General features: G+C 35.9%; 1 protein-coding gene across 3 annotated transcripts in view; it reads left to right on the top strand.

The window, feature by feature from the left end:
* Positions 1 to 23,498, top strand: part of LOC101154998 (mucin-3A-like) — a 37,869-nt gene extending 14,371 nt beyond the window's left edge. For all 3 annotated transcript variants that reach the window (XM_023952756.1, XM_023952757.1, XM_023952755.1), the window contains 32 exons: positions 62 to 214; positions 394 to 564; positions 900 to 944; positions 1,224 to 1,274; positions 2,206 to 2,268; positions 2,385 to 2,537; positions 2,717 to 2,887; positions 3,212 to 3,256; positions 3,506 to 3,568; positions 3,779 to 3,841; positions 4,904 to 4,960; positions 5,110 to 5,166; positions 5,383 to 5,445; positions 5,636 to 5,695; positions 7,017 to 7,055; positions 7,142 to 7,297; positions 7,899 to 8,069; positions 10,294 to 10,335; positions 10,637 to 15,472; positions 16,727 to 16,833; positions 17,157 to 17,215; positions 17,313 to 17,449; positions 17,544 to 17,762; positions 17,925 to 18,137; positions 18,223 to 18,360; positions 18,432 to 18,607; positions 19,167 to 19,331; positions 19,421 to 20,926; positions 21,036 to 21,077; positions 21,404 to 21,457; positions 22,847 to 22,907; positions 22,982 to 23,498. In XM_023952756.1, coding sequence (XP_023808524.1) covers positions 62 to 214; positions 394 to 564; positions 900 to 944; positions 1,224 to 1,274; positions 2,206 to 2,268; positions 2,385 to 2,537; positions 2,717 to 2,887; positions 3,212 to 3,256; positions 3,506 to 3,568; positions 3,779 to 3,841; positions 4,904 to 4,960; positions 5,110 to 5,166; positions 5,383 to 5,445; positions 5,636 to 5,695; positions 7,017 to 7,055; positions 7,142 to 7,297; positions 7,899 to 8,069; positions 10,294 to 10,335; positions 10,637 to 15,472; positions 16,727 to 16,833; positions 17,157 to 17,215; positions 17,313 to 17,449; positions 17,544 to 17,762; positions 17,925 to 18,137; positions 18,223 to 18,360; positions 18,432 to 18,607; positions 19,167 to 19,331; positions 19,421 to 20,926; positions 21,036 to 21,077; positions 21,404 to 21,457; positions 22,847 to 22,907; positions 22,982 to 23,055 — 9,410 coding nt within the window. In that variant the 3' untranslated portion in view covers positions 23,056 to 23,498. The remainder of the gene's footprint in view (positions 1 to 61; positions 215 to 393; positions 565 to 899; positions 945 to 1,223; positions 1,275 to 2,205; positions 2,269 to 2,384; positions 2,538 to 2,716; positions 2,888 to 3,211; positions 3,257 to 3,505; positions 3,569 to 3,778; positions 3,842 to 4,903; positions 4,961 to 5,109; positions 5,167 to 5,382; positions 5,446 to 5,635; positions 5,696 to 7,016; positions 7,056 to 7,141; positions 7,298 to 7,898; positions 8,070 to 10,293; positions 10,336 to 10,636; positions 15,473 to 16,726; positions 16,834 to 17,156; positions 17,216 to 17,312; positions 17,450 to 17,543; positions 17,763 to 17,924; positions 18,138 to 18,222; positions 18,361 to 18,431; positions 18,608 to 19,166; positions 19,332 to 19,420; positions 20,927 to 21,035; positions 21,078 to 21,403; positions 21,458 to 22,846; positions 22,908 to 22,981) is intronic.
* Positions 23,499 to 24,582: the final 1,084 nt, after the last annotated feature.

Below are 24,582 nucleotides of genomic sequence, written 5' to 3'. Positions count from 1 at the left end.
TGTAACCTCTTTATAAACTGCTGCATGTTTCCAATAAGTATCTTTGATTGTGTTCCCACAGTACCTCCACCTGTTTATAAATACCTTTTATCTGTTGAGCTGAACACCACATTATTGACAGCAATCAACACGATGAGGAGCATTCTGGGAAACATCAGTTACCCGCTCAGCATCAATGGAGACACTCAGATCAATCAGGCCAACATTTCTACAGGTAAATCTAATGACAGAATGAAGGAATAGTCAAGGATTTGTGTCAACATGTTAAGTGGTTTTTATTTCTTGTAGTTTAGTTCAACAGATACAAATGACTAAACTGAAGTTCTTTCATGTTTGCAACAATTTCAAAAAAGTTTCTTGGATCATGCTGATGTCCTCCACATTTGTCTGCAGTTTGTTCTCCAATCAGAGATGGTTACCAGTGCATTTGTGAGGACCAGTATCGGTGGTCATGTGACCAGTGTCTGATGTATGGAGCATGTGACCAGATCTCTGCAGACTCATGTGGATGCATCAACGCCATTCCTTCTGACAGAAACTTCTGCCAGTCTCTGGTTCAACACAGTAAGAAGTTTGAATTAGATTCATTGTGCTAATTGTACCAATATTTTTATTTAATTATGGCAAATTACGTTTATAAACATTGCTGTAAACAGTTTTGGTCAAAGATGTAGATATTTTTACATCTATACAAAACTTATTTTGCGACGTTAAATCATCAAAATAAAGATGGTCCTCTAAAAACTTAAAGGACAAAATTTTTGTTTAATCTAACAAGACCGTTGGCTGATTTTTTTTTTTTTTTTTTTTAAATCTGTAAATAATAATAATTCTTCTAAGCCTAACATGATCTGCTTTGGCTAAATATTTGTTGACAGTTTACTGTTTCCTTTTTTTAGATTTTACAGTTTGTCCAACTACAACTCCTAGGACATTTTCAACAAGTAAGTCACCATAAAATAAAGATAATGATATGACTGGAACAGATTAAACGGAAGATGTTTTAAGAATTTAACTTTCATGTTTGATACTTTTTTACATCTGTCTTTCCTTTACAATTGCAATGTACATTTACATTTCTTTCACAAGTATTCAACATATTTTACAAATTAGTTGAAATCATATTTAAACTAATCATTCATTTTGATTTGTCTGCACTATGATAAAAAAAGTCACAATTAGGTTTTGTTATTGTCTTTCCATTTCTTGTGTTTCTCCATCAGTTACTACTAAAATAGTTACAACAACGCCTGACGTGACAACAATGATGACAGGTAACTGAATGATTCAAACCAAATCTGTCATACGTGCGGCTGCGTGTGGGAAAACGAAAGGGGAGGGGTGATGGGCTCAGTCTGCCAGGTGAAGCGGGGCACTGCAAGCCCTGCCTCGATTACGCAACACCACGATCATGGCGTGCCTTTAGATTCCTCAGCTCATGCTAATAATGTCAGTCTTTATGAACGATTGATGACATTTTGATGACGTGCCTTTATTTTCCATAAATGCATTCTTTGTCTGCCTGTCGTTTAGTTGGTGTCAGTATTTGTCGTAAAGACAGCAGGTAATGCAGGAAAACAGCTGCACTTTATGAGATAATAAATAAACAATCCATCATTTAAAAAAAATCAGCACAATGTTTTTTACCTATTTCTTCAGACTAAAAAACTTTAACGCTTCATTTATTCAAATGGTTCAGTTGGTCAAATGTTTCTAGTTTAAATGAGGAATGACAGATTTTTTTTTATTTCAGGCACTTTAAGCTACTTTTTTGTTTTAGACTATAACAGGGTTTCTGTGTAGCTAAATAAAGTTAATATTTGTTGAAAGTGGATTTATATATTTTTTTCTTTTGTTATTGTTAGAAGATACAATTGTAGGTATATTTACACTTTGTATAGATACTACTATACTTTGTATAGATACTAACCTAATATATCGTCACCGCACAAGTGAGTGTGTGGGGGTGGGGGTGGGGGAAGGTCTGGGGGGGCGCGAAACATTTTCTTTTTCCTATGGGGGGCCTGGCAAGAAATAATTGAGAAGCACTGAATTAAGCAAATGTGACTTAAGTGTGTCTTTGTATTTTTAATCCATGCATTTCATCATTGCTGTAATTAGTTTGATAAATCTGTCTGAATTCTGTATTACTTTGACTACAATGCTTGAAATCAATCAATCAATTGATCATCTTTCTGTCTTTAGATTCTCCTCCTTTTACCACTGAAATATTTAGAACCACGCCTGGCGTGACCATATCTATGACCGGTAACTGAAAACTGGAAGATCACTTCATTACTCAACATTTGAAAACAGAATGTATTGTAACCTCTTTATAAACTGCTGCATGTTTCCAATAAGTATCTTTGATTGTGTTCCCACAGTACCTCCACCTGTTTATAAATACCTTTTATCTGTTGAGCTGAACACCACATTATTGACAGCAATCAACACGATGAGGAGCATTCTGGGAAACATCAGTTACCCGCTCAGCATCAATGGAGACACTCAGATCAATCAGGCCAACATTTCTACAGGTAAATCTAATGACAGAATGAAGGAATAGTCAAGGATTTGTGTCAACATGTTAAGTGGTTTTTATTTCTTGTAGTTTAGTTCAACAGATACAAATGACTAAACTGAAGTTCTTTCATGTTTGCAACAATTTCAAAAATGTTTCTTGGATCATGCAGATGTCCTCCACATTTGTCTGCAGTCTGTTCTCCAATCAGAGATGGTTACCAGTGCATTTGTGAGGACCAGTATCGGTGGTCATGTGACCAGTGTCTTATGTATGGAGCATGTGACCAGATCTCTGCAGACTCATGTGGATGCATCAACGCCATTCCTTCTGACAGAAACTTCTGCCACTCTCTGTATCAACACAGTAAGAAGTTTGAATTAGATTTATTGTGCTAATTGTACCAATATTTTTATTTAATTATGGCAAATTACGTTTATAAACGTTGCTGTAAACAGTTTTGGACAAAGATGTAGATATTTTTACATCTATACAAAACCTATTTTGCGTCATTAAATCATCAAGCAAAAGATGTCCCTCTAAATGTTTGACAAAGGAGGGTATTTGTTTAACATAATGGGTCCCAATAGCTGTTTTTTTTAAACTACAAATAAATAATAAGTCTTCTAAGCCTAACATGATCTGTTTTGGCTAAATATTTGTTGACAGTTTACTGTTTTCTTTTTTTAGATTTTACAGTTTGTCCAACTACAACTCCTAGGACATTTACAACAAGTAAGTCACCATAAAAAATAATAATGATAATGTTATGACTGTAACAGATTAAACGGAAGATGTTTTAAGAATTTAACTTTTATGTTCGATACTTTTTCCAGCTGTCTTTCCTTTACATTTAGCAGAAAGTATTCAACATATTCTAAAAAATGAACTCCAGTATTTAAACTAATGATGCATTTTAATTTATCTGCAACTTGAAAAAAAGATTTACAATTAGATTTTGTTATTGTCTTTCCATTTCTTTAGATTCTCCATCTGTTACTACTGAAATATTTACAACAAGACCTGATTTGACAACATTTATGGCCGGTAACTGAAAGATTAGAACCATAACTTGTTTTTAAATGTAATAAATCAAAAACCATTTCATAAAAATCTGCATATGTCTTGTGTTTTGACAAGTTTGTTTTTTCTGTTTGACTTAACACAAGTTACATTTTGTCTGATACTGAAAATACATATGAATAAACAACTGTTTAGATTTACTGTCTTATACTTTTTGCATGTTTGTGTCTTTAGATTCTCCTTTTGTTACCACTGAAATATTTACAACCATGCCTGATGCGCCCACAACTACGGCAGGTAACTGAAATAGAAGAGGCCTGGGAGCTTGAGGGTACTGTGCAGTATCTTAGGTGTTCCTTGCACTGCGCTCTTCTGGACTGAGAGGTCTGAGGTCTTTCCAGGTATCTGTTGTAGCCACTCCTCCAGCTTGGGGGTTACTGCCCTGAGTGCTCCAATTACCACAGGCACCACTGTCACCTTCACTTTCCATGCTTTCTCCAGTTCTTCTCTGAGTCCCTGGTATTTCTCCAGTTTCTCATGTTCCTTCTTCCTGATGTTCCCATCACTTGGCACTGCCACATCCACCACAACGGCTTTCCTCTGTTCTTTATCCACCACTACAATGTCTGGTTGGTTCGCCATTACCATCCTATCAGTCTGGATCTGGAAGTCCCACAGGATCTTTGCCCTTTTATTCTCTACCACCTTCGGAGGTGTTTCCCATTTTGACCTTGGGGTTTCCAGTCCATATTCTGCACACATGTTCCTGTATATTATACCAGCAAATTGATTGTGGTGCTCCATGTATGCTTTCCCTGCCAGCATCTTACACCCTGCAGTTATGTGCTGGATTGTTTCAGGGGCCTCTTTGCACAATCTACACTTTGGGTCTTGTCTGGTGTGGTAGATCTGAGCCTCTATGGCTCTGGTGCTCAGAGCTTGTTCCTGAGCTGCCAGGATGAGCACTTCAGTGCTGTTGGGGCAGTGTTGTTGGGGCTGTGTGTACCCAAGCTCAGGGTGGGAGTGTGGTATACCCTGCTCTCTGACCTGCTGTTCTTGCTCTCCCGTGGTGGTATTGCAATTGGTTTGTAGCACTTCAATCTCAAGTTGTGATAGGAGTTGCCGTTTGTGGATATTAGAACATTGGGCTACCAGTTGCTTGGCAGTTCACCTTGATTGTGGATTTCGAAGCGTCCATTGATTCCACATTCTCTGCATGTAACCCCTCTGGGTAGGATTTCTTGAGTATTAGCATTCTTACAGAACCTTTTTATTTTTATGTATATATATATACAGTATATTCTTCATTAAAATGTGTCCTTTATTGCAATGTATTCACTGTATATTTTATGTCTTTAGATTCTCCTTTTACCACTGAAATATTTACAACATCTGATGTGACTACAACGATGACAGGTAACTGAAATATTAAAATCTATATATGTATTGTTCTTTTAATACTTTTTTTCCTGTTTGTTTTTAATCTTGAAGTTTCTTACAAATGAACAGCTTCATTAATATGTGTCCTTTATTGTAATGTTTTCATTGTATATTTATGTATTAAGGTTCTCCTTTTACCACTGAAATAGTAACAACGCCTTATGTGACCACAACTATGACAGGTAACTGAAATATTAAAATGTTCACAGTTTTTTTCAAAATCTAAATGAATTTTTGATTAAACACCTGAATGTGTGCCACTTATTTATGTTAATTTCTTCTTTTATGTTTTTCTGTTTGCAACATTTGTCTTAATCTTAAAGCGTTTTTACAAATAAACAGCTTCATTAAAATGTGTCCTTCATCAAAATGTTTTCTCTGTATGTTTATGTCTTTAGATTCTCCTCCTGTTACCACTGAAATCGTTACAACTGCACCAGACATTACCACAGCTATGACAGGTTATTAGGATGGTTAAAACCATCTTCATTTATTTCATATATATACAAATGTAACATGTTTCAATTAACAATTGAATTTTGTGGCTTTAAATTGTTTTGATGTTATGTATTGAAGTTAATTTTAACTAAACAGCTTCATTCAAAAGTTCACTTTTACTGTAAAGTTTTCTCTGTGTTTGTGTGTCATTAGATTCTCCTGTCACCACTGAAATATTTACAACTGCGGCAGATGTGACAACAACTAAGAAAGGTATCAGAAATGTTAAACCAACATATTTTACTTCAGATTTATATAAATGCAACATGTTTCCATCAACACCTGAATGTGTGTTTTTTAATAGTCTTTTTTGCCAGTCTGAATAAACAAATGTTCAGTTTTACTGTCATATTTTCTGGATTCTCCCTCTGTTGCCATAAAAATATTCACAACTACACCTGATGTGAGCTAACTGTGAAGGACAAAATATCACATAATTACTCAAAAACATTGCATCAACATATGTTAAAAACAAATTTGTGTGGAGGGGTTGCTAAAAAAAATTTTTCTCATGATGGAGGATATATATAAAATAATTTAGGCTTAAAACGGCTTTTCTGAATATATCTTTATTCAAACCTTGGTGAATCTGGAGCAGATAAAAAAATGTCACTTGATGAATTTCTAAAAGTGTCACCATACCTAAAATGGGCGGGCCAAAACCTCCCTGCTGCGCTAGACAAATACTTACATGAACACGTCGCTTTCCTCATCTGAGCTGACATCTGAATCAAAACTGTACGGCTGGATAGCTCGAATAATGCTCACCATTTTGTTGTACCAGTAATGTTAGCTTGGGGCTGTGGCTGACAGCTAGTGGGAGAGCGTGTAAACAAAGGGATGATGGGGAAAATCAACAGAGGTTTACTTACGCTCCAACAGTCCTGCTCACAACTCAGAGAGGAATTGCTAAAAAACCTCCTGCCATGCTCCACAAACTATGTCCTAAAGAATGACGGAGGGATGTTTGATTTTGGCTAAAAACAGTATCTTCATTCAGTAATTAAAAAAACACTGGGAACATTTTTACAATAGATCAAGAGTGGGACTTTAAAACGATACTCAGTCTTCTGAGAATTACTGTCATGCCATGTTACTACTTATCACAAAGTAGCTTACTTTATATATCTAATATCATAAGATTGATCTCTTGTTGCCACTGAAATCTATAAAATAACCACAAATGTGGCAGGAAATTGCAAGATAAAAACACTAAAATTGAACAATTGAAATAATGCATGTTTTCAATCTCTCTTTATGTGTTTTTCTGTAGCTTTTTTACACATTTAAAGATAAAGAAAACACCACTATTATTGATTTACTTTATATTCAGACATTTCGGCAGTAGTTTTTACATTAAATGTTTTGATCAACTTTTTTCTAAATAAAAAAAGTTGAAGTTTGGTGCTCCCCCACCCTAAGCAAAGTCTTTAGGTGAATAAAGAAATATTTTATTGGAGTTACATTGAATTTGATTTTAAAAACGCTTTAACCGCATGCTTCATGACTTTTGATGAATGTTCTGTTGCCACAGATATCCTCACAACTACTGAAGATGTAACAACTATGACAGGTAACCAAAAGAAAATTGAACTTTTTGTTTACTAAGCCATCAAATCTTAATGACAGATTAATAATGTGTTGAATGTCACCCTCCAGAGCTCCCCCCACCTGTTTATAATTACCGGCTTTCTGTTGAGCTGAACACCACAGACATTACAGTAATAGATAAGCTGAGGAGCATTCTGGGAAACCTCACAGACCTACCCAGCTTGAACAGACAGATACGGATAAGTCGGGCCAACATTTCTACAGGTAGGACTGTATGAAGGACCAGGACAGTCGCTGTACAAGCAATAAAGCTTTTTAAAGAATTTCTGAAAAATCGAAAAATAAAATATAAAGAATACTAAATGGTTTTTTTTTATTCAGCAACAAATGTCCAAATAAATAAATTACAAAGTCTTCAGTAATTTCACTTTTTACTTTATAAGAGATATTGTACATTTATTTGTTAACTGGTTGATAAATATTGTGATTTGTAAACACGTGGAAATAGACACATTTTGTCAAAGCAAAAACAAGTAATGGAAATCCTCCATTTGATTAGTAAACCCTTTTCATTTAATATATTTTTATATATTTTTATTTCATATTATCTTTTCTGCCTATTTTATTCTGCCGCTACATTTTCAAATGTGCTTTGCAAATTGAAATTTAATTTGTGTGACACTATCATAGAAAGAATACGAAAACTAGTTTTAGAATGAACCTCTGCTCTCTGATTGGTTACACTGCCACAAGACTTGTATTTAGAACGTATAGACTTTAGGAATGTGTTAGGATTCAAACATTTTTCAAATTGAAGGATATGAAAAAAAAATCTTTTACGTTTATTTTTCATATTTGTCTGCAGTTTGTTCTCCTGTCAGCTATGGATACCAGTGCAGATGTGAGGATCAGTACCTGTGGTCATGTGACCAGTGTCAGACGTATGGCTCATGTGACCAGGTCTCTGAAAAGCCATGTGGATGCATCAATGCCATTCCTCCTGATGGACACTTTTGCCAATCTCTGGATCAACTCAGTAAGAGTGTAAAACTAAAAAAAATCTAACAATTAGTTTAGAAACTGCATTGTTTCTATAAACTAAAGTGACAAGTGTTTTATTATGTGTTTTTTTTCATGCTATGTTTGACTTTTAGTTTGTTTTTATTTAACTTTTAATGTTTTGTGCAGAGCAGTACATTTATAAAGATGAAGGCCTGGGTTATTAATAGTGCAAAAAATAAAAACTCCAGACTTTTACATGAAGAAGTTATGTTTTACTGAATCCAGTGCAGAAGATAGAGCTTAAGTGAAATCAGTAGCAATTCTGCCTGAAGCAAATGTTAGTGGTAAAGACAGGTCCTACATGAAAAATTACAATAAACCAATTTTAGAATCCCTGGATACAACTTAATAAAGTAGACTACACTAAAATAAAACTATGTTTTCCAGACCAAACTTGTCCCTGGGTTTCTGCCCTACATCCAAGCCCAACACCATAGCGTGCAGACAAGCACCTCATTACTCAGCTTTCCAACAGAGCATTTAACTGTAAACAAAATCCCCTTTTTCAGAAACACCTAAATAAAAAATGTATGAAATTGAATTTCTGTTTGGCCACCACCTATACAAAGAATCACAAAGGGCTTCAGCTGTTAGATTTGGGTGATGGTCAAATGCAGATCCCTTAATACTCCCATTTGGAGACACAGCTGCTAGCAAAAGGAACCCAGAATTAGGAAATGGAAAGGAGCTTTAACTTGCACAAATAAGTTTAGTGGTAGTGGTAAGTAAGTAAAGTAATTAAATCTTTATTTATAGCACTTTTCTCAGAGAGCGCCTCACAAAGTGCTTCACAATGTTAAAACAATATAAAAACAGTAGCGAGACCCAATAAACACACACAGGCATAGAAGTAAACAACCAGACAGGCAGAAGTGAACACAAGTAAAAGTCAGCTAAAAGCTCTCCTAAATAAAAAATGTCTTAACTTGAACTTTAAAACAATCTGGCGCAGAGACAGGGGGAGGTCGTTCCAAAGTCGGGGAGCGACTGCCAGAAAGACGAGGTCTCCCCTAGTTTTAAAATGATTCTTTGGAACACATAAAAGATTTTTATCAGTGGACCTCAAGGAATGTGCAGGAATGTAGGAAGTTAAAAGATCAGAAATATAGTTCGGTGTTTGTCCGTGCAAGGCTCTAAAAACTTAAATCAAAATCTTAAAATCTATTCTAAATTTAACAGGAAGCCAATGTAGACATAAAAGCAGAGGGGTGGCATTAGGGCGCTTTTTGGTTCCAGTTAAAAGCCTTGCAACAGAGTTCTAGTCCAGTTGGAGACGTTTAAGAGACTTTTCGTTAAGTAAAAAGAGAATTGCAGTAGTTTAAACGAGAGGAGATAAAAGCATGGATGATCAGCTCAAGGTCAGTTCTTTCTAACATTGCCTTCAGTTTAGCCACATTCCTCAGGTGATAAAAACAGTTTTTGACCAAGAGCTTCAAGTGAGAGTCTAGAGACATAGCTTTGTCAAACCAGACACCAAGATTCCTGAGACTGGGCTGGACAGTAGAACTCAGTGAACCAAGGTGTCTTTTGATGGAGGGAATTTTGTCATCAGAAGCAAAAATGATTGTCTTATTAGGGTTCGGGAGTAAATGGTTTTCATTTAACCAAACTTTAATGCTTGCCAAGCAATGTGGTTAGGTAGTCAGGCTTGCTTCTATGATCAGTTTGAGTTCTAAAACACAACTGTCCGACTGTCACATTTGTCAAAATTGGGTGAAAACAAAACTGGGGTAAGTAGGGAAATCTCTATCTGGTGTTAAGGGAAGCTTGAGACACTGAATCAGAGTGGAAAATGTCCTCCCCCTCCAATGAACCACAACTGATCAACTGGCTCTGGGATGACAACACATAAATGTGTTGGTAGATATTGGAAGCAAGAGTTGTCATTAGTCTTAGGGAGTCTTCACGCAGCTAAGAGGTACCTTAGTCCAAGCAAGTCGCAGCACCGGCAGTTGTAGATGCAAAAAATTGGGCTAGGAAGGATTTCAACAATTACTTTCAGAACCTCATATATCCTGTTGATATGCTTTCGACTAGGGAAGCAGAGGATGAAAACTGGACACCGTTCATGTCCCACCAAGAAAGAAATAAGACATGCTGAAGGGAATATTTCTCTCATTTGGTTGAACAACAAAAATTGATAGATGATTGGTAGACTGATTACTTTAATTCCTATTTAACGTTTGTCTTTTTTTCAGACCTTACTGCTTGTGTGATCACAACAACTGCATCAGAAACATGTAAGACAAAATATTCCTTTAAAAAATATGCAAAGCTTTTCATTTCAAAACATGTTTCTGGTCTCATTTACTTGAACACTTTCCTTGGGCTCCTCCATCCACGCACTTGAGTCCAATGATACAGAATATAAAAATCTTATCAATTTTTAACCAAAATATTAAACTCTATAATTAATTTCTACATTATTTTCCTAGTCAAATGTCACACTTATAAATCAAGACAACATGAATAAATGTTTACTTTAAAAATTAATGCAAAATCATAATAATAAAAAATTGTTTCCAAACTTTGCATTTTCAGCAACTGCTTGGACAAGCCAAAGTTACAGAACCACGGGAGCAAATGACTTAACATCAGTCAGCACCACAGAAACAACTAACAATTGGACAACTCCCATTATTTCCCCTATGCCAACTACAAGATTTTCTACTGGAATCCCGACCACACTCGGAGAACCGACAACTGCAAGTTCCACAGTTACATCCACTACAGGAAAAGAAGAAACTACTGTTAGGTCCACAGTGTTCCCCATAACTCAAACTGTTGCAGTTTCCCCAGATATTCCTACCATAACAGAAGAAGCAACAGCTCCAGCTTCAACAGTTATTTCTACAGCAAAAACACAAACTTCACCAACCACCATATTTATTCCTACTACAATTGAAGCAACAACTACTGCAGTTTCCACAAGTACTGCTACCATAACCGAAGAACCAACTACTGCATTTACAACAGGCATTACTAGCACAGCAGAAGAAACAACAACTCCAGCTTCAACAGTTATTTCTACAGCAGAAACACAAACTTCACCAACTACCATATTTATTCCTACTACAATTGAAGCAACAACTAATGCAGTTTCCACAAGTACTCCTATATCAACCGAAGAACCAACTACTGCATTTACAACAGGCATTACTAGCACAGCAGAAGAAACAACAACTCCAGCTTCAACAGTTATTTCCACAGCAGAAACACAAACTTCACCAACTACCATATTTATTCCTACTACAATTGAAGCAACAACTAATGCAGTTTCCACAAGTACTGCTACCATGACCGAAGAACCAACTACTGCATTTACAACAGGCATTACTAGCACAGCAGAAGAAACAACTCCAGCTTCAACAGTTATTTCTACAGCAGAAACACAAACTTCACCAACTACCATATTTATTCTTACTACAATTGAAGCAACAACTAATGCAGTTTCCACAAGTACTCCTATATCAACCGAAGAACCAACTACTGCATTTACAACAGGCATTACTAACACAGCAGAAGAAACAACAACTCCAGCTTCAACAGTTATTTCTACAGCAGAAACACAAACTTCACCAACTACCATATTTATTCTTACTACAATTGAAGCAACAACTAATGCAGTTTCCACAAGTACTCCTATATCAACCGAAGAACCAACTACTGCATTTACAACAGGCATTACTAACACAGCAGAAGAAACAACAACTCCAGCTTCAACAGTTATTTACACAGCAGAAACACAAACTTCACCAACTACCATATTTATTCCTACTACAATTGAAGCAACAACTAATGCAGTTTCCACAAGTACTGCTACCATAACCGAAGAACCAACTACTGCATTTACAACAGGCATTACTAGCACAGCAGAAGAAACAACAACTCCAGCTTCAACAGTTATTTCTACAGCAGAAACACAAACTTCACAAATTACCATATTTATTCCTACTACAATTGAAGCAACAACTAATGCAGTTTCCACAAGTACTGCTACCATAACCGAAGAACCAACTACTGCATTTACAACAGGCATTACTAGCACAGCAGAAGAAACAACAACTCCAGCTTCAACAGTTATTTCTACAGCAGAAACACAAACTTCACCAACTACCATATTTATTCCTACTACAATTGAAGCAACAACTAATGCAGTTTCCACAAGTACTCCTATATCAACCGAAGAACCAACTACTGCATTTACAACAGGCATTACTAACACAGCAGAAGAAACAACAACTCCAGCTTCAACAGTTATTTCTACAGCAGAAACACAAACTTCACCAACTACCATATTTATTCCTACTACAATTGAAGCAACAACTAATGCAGTTTCCACAAGTACTCCTATATCAACCGAAGAACCAACTACTGCATTTACAACAGGCATTACTAGCACAGTAGAAGAAACAACAACTCCAGCTTCAACAGTTATTTACACAGCAGAAACACAAACTTCACCAACTACCATATTTATTCCTACTACAATTGAAGCAACAACTAATGCAGTTTCCACAAGTACTGCTACCATAACCGAAGAACCAACTACTGCATTTACAACAGGCATTACTAGCACAGCAGAAGAAACAACTCCAGCTTCAACAGTTATTTCTACAGCAGAAACACAAACTTCACCAACCACCATATTTATTCCTACTACAATTGAAGCAACAACTAATGCAGTTTCCACAAGTACTCCTATATCAACCGAAGAACCAACTACTGCATTTACAACAGGCATTACTAACACAGCAGAAGAAACAACAACTCCAGCTTCAACAGTTATTTCTACAGCAGAAACACAAACTTCACCAACTACCATATTTATTCCTACTACAATTGAAGCAACAACTAATGCAGTTTCCACAAGTACTGCTACCATAACCGAAGAACCAACTACTGCATTTACAACAGGCATTACTAGCACAGCAGAAGAAACAACAACTCCAGCTTCAACAGTTATTTCTACAGCAGAAACACAAACTTCACCAACTACCATATTTATTCCTACTACAATTGAAGCAACAACTAATGCAGTTTCCACAAGTACTCCTATATCAACCGAAGAACCAACTACTGCATTTACAACAGGCATTACTAACACAGCAGAAGAAACAACAACTCCAGCTTCAACAGTTATTTCTACAGCAGAAACACAAACTTCACCAACTACCATATTTATTCCTACTACAATTGAAGCAACAACTAATGCAGTTTCCACAAGTACTCCTATATCAACCGAAGAACCAACTACTGCATTTACAACAGGCATTACTAGCACAGCAGAAGAAACAACAACTCCAGCTTCAACAGTTATTTCTACAGCAGAAACACAAACTTCACCAACTACCATATTTATTCCTACTACAATTGAAGCAACAACTAATGCAGTTTCCACAAGTACTGCTACCATAACCGAAGAACCAACTACTGCATTTACAACAGGCATTACTAGCACAGCAGAAGAAACAACTCCAGCTTCAACAGTTATTTCTACAGCAGAAACACAAACTTCACCAACCACCATATTTATTCCTACTACAATTGAAGCAACAACTAATGCAGTTTCCACAAGTACTCCTATATCAACCGAAGAACCAACTACTGCATTTACAACAGGCATTACTAACACAGCAGAAGAAACAACAACTCCAGCTTCAACAGTTATTTCTACAGCAGAAACACAAACTTCACCAACTACCATATTTATTCCTACTACAATTGAAGCAACAACTAATGCAGTTTCCACAAGTACTCCTACCATAACTGAAGAACCAACTTCTGCATTTACAACAGGCATAACTAGCACAGCAGAAGAAACAACAACTCCAGCTTCAACAGTTATTTCCACAGCAGAAACACAAACTTCACCAACTACCATATTTATTCCTACTACAATTGAAGCAACAACTAATGCAGTTTCCACAAGTACTGCTACCATAACCGAAGAACCAACTACTGCATTTACAACAGGCATTACTAGCACAGCAGAAGAAACAACTCCGGCTTCAACAGTTATTTCTACAGCAGAAACACAAACTTCACCAACTACCAAATTTATTCCTACTACAATTGAAGCAACAACTAATGCAGTTTCCACAAGTACTCCTATATCAACCGAAGAACCAACCTCTGCATTTACAACAGGCATTACTAGCACAGCAGAAGAAACAACTCCAGCTTCAACAGTTATTTCTACAGCAGAAACACAAACTTCACCAACTACCAAATTTATTCCTACTACAATTGAAGCAACAACTAATGCAGTTTCCACAAGTACTCCTACCATAACCAAAGAACCAAGTACTGCATTTAGAACAGGCATTACTAGCACAGCAGAAGAAACAACAACTCCAGCTTCAACAGTTATTTCTACAGCAGAAACACAAACTCCACCAACTACCATGTTTATTCCTACTACAATTGAAGCAACAACTAATGCAGTTTCCACAAGTACTCCTACCATAACAGAAAAACCAAGTACTGCGTTTACAACAGGCATTACTAGTACAACAGAAGAAAAAACCACTCCAGCTTCAACAGTTTTTTCTACAGCAGAAACACAAGCTTCACAAATTACCATATTTAGTCTTACAACAATTGAAGCAACAACTAATGCAGTTTCCACAAGTACTCCCACCATTACTGAAGAACCAACTATTGCATTTAGAACAGGCATTACTAGCACAACTGAAGAAGCAACAACTCCAGCTTCAGCAGTTATTTCTACAGCAGACACACAAACTTCACCAACTACCATATTTGTTCCTACTACAGTTTTTCTTACAACTGATGAACCAACTACTGCAGCTTCCACACTTCTCACAACCACAACTGGACCAATAACAACTTCAAATCCCACAATAATTCCTACCACAACTGAAAAACCAACTACTAAAGTTGTCACAGTTACCACAATCAAAGAACCAACAACGGCAATTTCCACAGATATTCCTACCACATTTGTCCCCTCTGTTCCAACTACTGCAGTTAATCCCACCACAACAACTACTACAGCCACTACTACTTCAACAGTACCCACTAAGACCACTAAGGTTACGAATAACACTACAGAAACTATTGGTACAACTACCACCACTAAAGCTGCAACAACTACCACAACAATGGCTACCACGACTACTACTACCAAGGCTACTACGACTACCACTAAAAAGGATATCCCGACTACCGAGGCTACCATGATTCCCATCACAAAGGCTACCATGACTACCACCACCGAGGCTACCATGACTACCACCACCAAGGCCACCACGACTACCACCACCAAGGCCACCACGACTACCACCATCAAGGCCACCACAACAGCCGAAACTACAACAATTAAGCCTACTAACTTTACCACTTCTTTAAAAGGTAGCAGTGTGTTATTGAACCACTTTTAGATAGTTTACAAATTCTCAAAAATATAGTCAAACTCAATTGGAAAAAAAAAGATTTTACACTAAGGTAGATGTATTTTAAGGAGCCCGTGTCCTGACATTAAGATATAAAAATATATCTTGTTCCCACAGGTTATTATGTCGTTCGCATGAAATACTATTCCGTTCGCACAAGATACTATTCCGTTCCCACAAGATACTATTGCGTTCCCTCAAAATACTATTCCGTTCCCTCGAAATGATTAACTCGTGCGAACGCAATAATTAATCCGTTCGAACGCAATAATTATTCACGTCATACGTCATTCAGGCAGATATGCTCTCTGTACGCTGGCAAAACTAAGCCGCTTTCAGCGGTAACTTCCGTGTCTCTGTGACCCATATTCGTTCAAAAAAGGAACATGAAAAACAAAAATGATCACTTTATTACTGTCTCAATGAATATAAGAAAAATATCAAAAGATTTATGATAACTAGGCTGCTTTGTCATACGATAGCTCCTGCTAGGCTACTACTTGCGCCGCCGCAGAGCTCTTTGATGTATGCCGGCATTTGGGCAACTGGCTGGTCTGTTGTCAGACAGCTGATATTGTAGTTTAGGGTCGAATAGGAATAATAATATTCAGGACTTGTCTTTTATTAACTTTAGCAGTCAGTTGCTTTACATTCAAAGGCTATTAAGCTACATGCTAACTGATTAGCCGATCATTGATCCTGTTATCCATTTACGTCATAGATTTACAGCAGATCCCTTCACATTTCTCTCTGTGTGTGTCTCATTACATTGCATTGAAGACACGGAGGATGTTTAGAGAACAGATTTATTTATTTCAAAAAGCACAAAAGCATCCATCGTATTCACGTTCATTCACATGGTGATCTGGTACGCCCTCAGTCATCTTGCTGCAAAAGCCGCTTCCTGCCGCTACTTCCGTGTCTCTGTGAGCATTCAATAGGGGTAAAAATAAAAGCAAGAATGGTCGATCTGTCATTTTCTCGATGAAAATCTGAAAAATATCATGTTAAGCTGGCTGCTTCGCCTAAAGCACTTACCGTAGTATTTATATGAGTTGCACAGTTTTGTTTGAACACATTGATTACATTTTTTTTAGTTAACATGTGTAAACAGGCTTATCATATCCAGGTTTTTGTGAACTTTTTACAATGGTTTTTAAATATTTACCTTTAAAATAAATATTTCATTGTACTTTTCACTTATTTCAAACAGCAATTGACATTGCAGTGTCAGTCACATTTGACATGGTGTTCAGAAAAGAGTTCAACGATAAGACAAGTTCTGCATACCAAAGTCTAGAAAGAAACATTACTACAGAGGTGAGTGCATTTATTACAAAACTATGACTTTTAGTCTTTTATTGAATTTATTTTGATTTTTTTTCTACAATTCTTTATTAATGTTTGATTATTTATTCATTGTCTGTTTTGCTCTAAACAGTATTGTTTTCCTATGAATTATTATGTGCGACTGAATATGGCCTATGGATTACAGGCTTTTATTTCCTTTTATTGTATTGTTTTTATTCTGGGATGCCCTGTGTTAGTTTTATGTATGAGAAGTGCTATAGTAACTACAGTTGATTAACACAAGTTAAGGTTATTAATTGTTCACATTGTTTCCTTAAACTACAATGTCACAGCTAGAGAAACAGTACAGCTCTATCAAAGGGTTTGTCAGAGTCACCGTGACAGGATTCAGGTATGTACTTTTCCTAAAATGAACTTTCAAGATTCTAAATACTTGGTATCACATATAGAATTTCATTTTTATTTTTTGTGTGTTTGTTATTTCTTAGACCAGGAAGTGTTATTGCAGATTTTGTCATTTCAACAGCAGAGGATTCTGCAACACAAATTACTGAAGCAAATAAAGACCTCAAAAACACTTTAAAGTCTATTGCTCCTGTACTGAAGTCTACTGCACAGTATAAAAGTAAGGACTGGTTTGTCTTTTTTCTCAACAATAAGAAGGCAGGAACTGAACAATTAAGTGTAAAACCATAACAGTAATTTATTTTTATCCCAAGGTTCCACCAAGATTAAATTCAATTCTACCTACCTAACTAATACAACAATGACATTGGTATGTGGACCTCCTGAGGGTGATCTACTTGACATTGTAGGAAATATTAACAGTGCTGAGTGGAAATTTGAAAACATAAACATTTCACCAGGACGTCGGACCTTTACTACTCGCAGTAACACTTCTATACTTACTGTAAACAATGTCAATCCTTTTGATACTGGTAAGTAACCTAATTTTTTTTCACTTGAAAAATACTTGTACATTTTACTATTTAGGTGCCCAAAACACTTTTTATAGAATCCTTAAGCATAATATTTTAGAAAGGTAACTAAAGTTTTAATATTACTAAAATCCAAACTCTTTCTTCTGTTTTTAATTACAGGGCTTTATGAATGTATCCTCAAAGGAACAAACTCTGAGTTTTACCAAAATGGAACTGTTGAAAAAGTTAATATTCAAGCAGCTCCTGATGTAAAGGTGGTCGCAGTAAAAAACGTTGTGTGCAAAGCGGGAAATAAAGCAAACCTTAGTTGTTGTGTTCAGCCAATCTATACCATCACCTGGGCTCAGCCTCCTTCAAGCGTACAAATACCAAGTAAATATGATTCACAGTTGTTGAAATTTCAATAATAGGATAATGAAAAAGACTGTTTCCAATTTCATAAATCACCTAATTTTAGGAACTACAAGCTCTCCTGATGAATACTGCATCAACAACGAATATACAATAACCAGCTGCGATGACATGACATTCACATGTAAAGTTAATGAATACGATGGGTACGAAAAAACAACAACACTGAAATTCTTTAAAGGAGGTAAATGTTGAAAACATGTTCACATTTTGTTCTTTTACTGTCCCATTAACCAAACAACTCTATGTCTTAAGCTCCTACATGCACAAGTGATCTATATGGGGACGGACAAGAAGGTTTCATAGCAGATGTTGCATGTCCAGAAGGTCAAAAAGGAAGAAAAAAAGCCATTTGTAAAGGAAATAAGTGGGAACTCAGTGAAGAAAACTGCATTCTAACCGTAATCACTGATTTATTTGCTAAGTCAACAGTAAGTAATTTTTCTGTAACAAATATAGCAGTAACATTTAGAATGAATACATACTTTCCACCAGCACTTTTCTTGGATTTTATCTTGTAAAATAAAGAATTTTCAACATTCTCATTAATGCTTTACAGATTTGTAAATGTTAGATTACAAGTTTCAATTAACCAAAAGAAAAAGAATCATTGAACACCATTCAGCCTTGCTAAAGTGAAATGAATTGTGATGTCTCAGCGCTCAGACCCTCATCAGGAAAATTTTATTTCTGCAACTGCAGTTACATTAAATTTTTTTATCACATTTTTTTGCTACACATAAAAATATAAAGCCAATCAAACAGGTCTCTAATAATTATGCAAGTATAACAGAAAATCCTTACCTCAACAACAAGGTCTGTGGCAAATGATTGACAGAAGAAAACAAAAAACACTGTTTTAGTCAGTAAGCTCTTATCCCAACTGCATACAGATTTTTTGAAAGACCATTAGACAGTTATTTATTTGACATCCTTGTGGTTTGGTGGTAAAATCTGGTTGCTTATTTTTTTCAATCATTGTTCTTTTAGGAACTGGTGCAAGAAAATGTACAGACTTTTTCAAGTGATCTCCAAAAGGCTGTAAATGATAGTAAAACTGTAATTGCAAAGTCATCTAAGAGCGTATCTACTATTGTCAACATTCTAACTACCATCGCAAATGTGTCAACTTCTGTCACTACAGATGTCATGAGGGTAAGATTTTATCTTTTAGTTGACTGCAATTAGAACACCCCAAAGGTTTAATGCGGTTTTGCTCTAACTATGAAATGTCGGATTTACAGAATGTGCTACAGACCATTGATGTCCTCGCAGATGATGGCGTCAAAGAGTCCTGGGAAACCCTGAATAAAGATAGAAACAATAATGCTGGTTCAAAATTACTGGAATCACTGGAGACACTCTCAGGAGCCTTGAGTGGGACGGCTGATATCTCCACTGAACGAATTCATCTCATCAGAACAAATGCCGCCAACTTTGAAACTCCAAATTCCACATTTTCCTTGAAAATCCCAGACAGTGATGGTTTTTTCGACAATGATACTTTCATGACCATCATCATTCTGAGCACCTTTAATAATGTCATGCCAGCTCGAAACTCGTCCTTTAACTTAAGTCTCTTTAATGGAACCAGTAACGAAACATCTAACCCAAACAACGCAAATCTTGCTATCAATGCAGCTGTGGTTCTTGTCAAAGTAAATCAAACAGTTCAAAATGTCAGTTTTGAATTCCAAACCTTGAATGAAACCCTAAGCCAGGAAACACAGTGTGTCTTCTGGAATTTCACGCTCTTAGAAAACTTTGGTGCCTGGGATGATGAAGGATGCAAGTTTGTGTCACTAAAAAACAATGACACAGTAACCTGCAACTGCAACCACCTCACATCCTTCTCTGTTCTAATGTCAACCGACATCTCTCTTTTTGTGAATATACCAACCACTGTACCCCCTGGGTTAGGTACAGGTGGTACAGTGACAGGGGAAAACCCTATAAAACCTACAATCACTACAGTGGGTTTAATTTTGGACATAATCACCTACATTGGCGTCGGAATATCTCTGGCAAGCCTCGTCATATGTCTCATCATTGAAGGATATGTTTGGAAAGCTGTCACCAAAAACAGCACTGCCTTGATGCGTCACATCTCTATTGTTAACACAGCCCTGTCTCTGTTGATCGCAGACATTTGTTTCATCATTGCAGCCTCTTACTCACAGAAGGCCCTTGATAACAAAGATGGAGACTTTAAAGTTCTGATCGGACAGTGCAGTGCAGTGACATTTTTTATGCACTTCTTCTACCTTTCTCTGTTCTTCTGGATGCTGGTATCAGGCCTTCTGCTCCTCTACAGGACAGTGATGGTTTTCTCCCACATGTCAAAGTCCATCATGATAGCTATAGGCTTTGTTATAGGCTATGGTTGCCCTCTGATTATTGCTGTTACCACTGTTGCTGCTACAGCACCAAGTCAAACATACATCAGGAAAAATTACATTTGCTGGCTTAACTGGACTGAGTCTAAAGCCCTTCTGTCCTTGGTCATTCCAGCCCTGGTTATAGTTGTGATCAACATTATAGTTGTAATTGTGGTTTTATGCAAAATGATGAGAAGAACTTCAGCAAACACCATCCAGCCGGATGAGAAGAACAGCTTTGTAGTTATTCTAAGATGTCTGGCCATCCTGACACCTTTATTTGGACTGACTTGGGCCCTGGGGATTGGAACCATGGTTTCACCAAAAGATGTAGGCATCCACATAGCCTTCGCATTCTTTAATTCCCTTCAGGTAATTATACATTTAAAGATAAAAAGGCAGCACATTTTTACAAATGTTTAAGTGTTTTTGTTTTATTTGTCCACACTTTGTTAATGTAATCATGTTTGACTCTCCACAGGGTTTCTTTATTCTAGTGTTTGGCACATTGTTTGATTCCAAGGTAGGTTGGGTCAGAGGGGGGCATATAAAGACAAAACAAATCACATAATTTTGCTATCAATAGAAAGGTTCAAGTTTTGTTTTAATAAATCATTAGAAATGTTTTAAAAAAATCTTTTTGCCAATTTGACATGCCAATCTGTTGTTATCACATCTTTATTAACCAAAAAGCCAAACATTGAAGAATTTGTTTTAATTCTTTTCAGATGTAACCCCAAATCAATATAATCACATGAAATTTATTAGAAATGTGTCAAATGTCTGTTTTGTTTAGTTGTTTAAAGTTTAAGATGACATTACTAATGATATCAAACTGTTTCTACACAGATTCGTGCAGTTCTCTCAAGCAGAACTCCTTCTATAAACTCCATTTCGACAAGAGTAAGTCAGTAAAATAATCTATACACTACATGCAGTTGTATTTTTTTAAGAATGTCAGGGGGGGGGCTTTTTTATATGTCACAGAACAGTTTTTTTCCTTTTGAACCTTTTCCAGAAATAAAGTATATTCATTTACTGTCTATACGGGTTAGATGATGACAAAATATATTTTTCTTGAACACATATATGTTAACAAACAAAAACATGATCAGATAAGTCAATAAAAGGGTAAGCCCGCCCCTACTTTCCATCATCCATGTTTACACTCCTTCCCACTAGCTTCCGGTCCCTCACACCACCAATGTAATGTAAAAGAAATGGGGAGCAATATTGGAGTTCTCCATCTGTACAGTTTTGAAAAGGTTGTCAGCTCAGACAAGGAAAATAAAGAAGTACATGGATCTGTTTGTCTCAAAAAGAATGCTACAAGGTTTTTCCACTTCTGTTTCTATTTTTTCTTTTTTTTTTTGGCTACTCCTCATTTACCCCAATATAAGTAGATAAATACTCACAAATGAAATTTTAATCTTAAGATATGTCCATCATGAGAAAAATACTACAAGAACATATTAAAAACACCAAAAAAGAAAGCATTTGCATCAGCATGGATCTTTAAATACACTAAGAGTAAAACAGCTGTGGATGATTAACAACATTAACCTGGTTTGACCCAAACTAAACTGCAAAATCCTCAGGAATTTTACATACTGGTAATGTTTTGAAGTGAAAAATGATAACCCATTTTTATAGTAAAATCAACAATAAACCAAATAGTACTTTATTTGTAGAGTTCAGAATATAAATATGATGGTTTTGACTCACATTTTTGTCTCTACCACAATGGTGTGTTTTTTTTCCTTAAAGGGTCAAACAAATACATTGCTTGCTAGCTAGGCAATGACATCCTATTGTGACTTCTCTGTCAGACAATAGCTACTTCACTTACTGAAGAGTTGGCAACAATATCTCAGTCAAACAGGCCTTTAGGCTATGCTAGCCTCTCTCACTATATCAATGAACATTTAGCATTTCTTACTGAATCCTTCTTAAAACTCAGGTCTTTCCCACAGAACATAGTTAAAGTTAACACAGACATTTCTAGTTACAACACTACCTTCACACTGACACAAGAAGAATGTTTTACATCACATATTTCCCCAAGCTACATTCTGTGCTTACCTTGCTTCCCAATGCAATTGAGAAAAAGAGCAGAAGCAACAGAAAGCTGAAACAGGCCTTCAAAATAAAAGCATTTCTTAAAACTGTCAATTATGGAAAAGTTCTGAAATGCAATCGGGATTTAGACAAAATTGACACCAGTATAATTATTTATGTTACATACAAAAACCAAACCTTTTTAAGCTGAGTTTGCCATGTTTTGTCTTTCAGAGCACAAGTGGAGGCACATCTTCTTTTGGTGGATTAGTGACCCGACTCCGTGGAAGAAGAAGTAAGTCAGTTTTCATTCAAAATCTGTCCTTTTTATAAATCTCAATTACTCAACTGTTTTGGTTTTGTTTCCAGATGTTTACCAGGTTTCCCAGCCCAGGAGCAACGGCAACAACAGCGGTTCCTCAGAGTCATACAGCATGATATAAATCCTGACAGCAATAAAAAGAAAATGTGTCTTATTTGCAATGTGTGTTTTGTTTTAATTCTAAATGAGATGCGCAAAAATTTAAATTAAGTGCAGTATAGTTTTTTTAATGTGAAATTTTGTGCAATTGTACTCTGAAGAACAACTATTCATTTTTTTGTGAATTTTGTGACTTGTAATCCCTTTTTGTCCTTTTATGCAAAAATAATATAATGTAAATAAATACGGTATGTTAAACTCAGTGAAAGTTCTATCAAAGCTACATTACTGTAAATGAACAAATGTAAATGATAAAACAATGTAAACATAAAAGATTTAAAGGAATTGTTGTGTTCTTAATGAGGTGGTGATGCACAGATTTCTAACTGTTTAAGATGACTGTGAAGCCAGAAATAACTGAATAATTTAACGATGTATGTGAAAATAAAAATATTAAACTACTAACTACTGTTTAAATATGATCTTTTGTGCTTAGTACAGATCTGCTTTGATATGATTGTTTACTTTGCTTCTACTACTGAAGATGTAAATGACTGTTGGGCCTTTGGGTACCTGGGCTGTCTCTCAGGGGTAAACTCCAGGTGACCAGATGGAAATTTGCCTCAGTGGTAATGCAATGTTTGAAAGCACTTTAGAGTTAGTCACCACAAACACAAAAACAGCTGTGGTCGGTCAATAGCCAAGAAGACGTATAATGTTGTGTTTTTTAAGTTTACCATTATTTTTTGCAATTTTGAATCTTGTTTGCAACTGAACCCTAAGAAAGCCGTAAACATAAACAACCCATAGAATTTAGGAAGTAATAAAAGTCTGCTGGTATAAGACTAAAAAAGTAGTTTCAAGAAAAATATCAAGAACATTCCCTGTGGCTATAAATAAACTAATATAATAAAAGGGTAGAAAATACTTGTGTATCTCAATGATGTTTGATATAGACGTTTTGGAAGAAAGTGGACATTTTTCCCAATATTATTCTAAAAACTAAAATCAAGAAAACGGCTTTCAAACAGGATAAATGTTTCCATTTTTTTAAAAAGTTATTACATATTTGATCTTCTATATGAATAAAGGATTAATAGAAACTAAACAAAATTGCACATTTGAAACCCTTTAAAAAAGAAAGAGACAGAAACATGTCTTCCTGGATTAATATAGAAACCTTCCCCCTAAATACTGAATCCATATTTACAATTAATACCTACAAAAAAGAAAAAGACCAGTTTAGATTCTAGCAATCTGGCCAACTATAGACTAATATTAATACCAATATTAATATTGCCCCATTATTTCAAAAATCCTGAAAAGAGTTTTAGTTAAGCAGCTTTACTGCCACCTACAGGACAATAGCCACTTTAATTATTTTCAGTCAGGCTTCAGAACACACCACAGCACTGAAACTGCATTAGTTAGAACAGGGGTGCTCATTACGTCGATCGCAATTCACCAGTCAATCTTCAAGGACATGAGGGTAGATTGCAGGCCAGTAAAGATAAAAAATAAAAAAAAATAAAAATGTATTTCTAATAAA

This window comes from Oryzias latipes, chromosome 24, assembly GCF_002234675.1.
Source record: "Oryzias latipes chromosome 24, ASM223467v1".
Taxonomy (NCBI): Eukaryota; Metazoa; Chordata; class Actinopteri; order Beloniformes; family Adrianichthyidae; genus Oryzias; species Oryzias latipes.
Note: the sequence above shows the minus strand (reverse complement) of the source record. Positions and strands in the feature narration are given on the sequence as shown.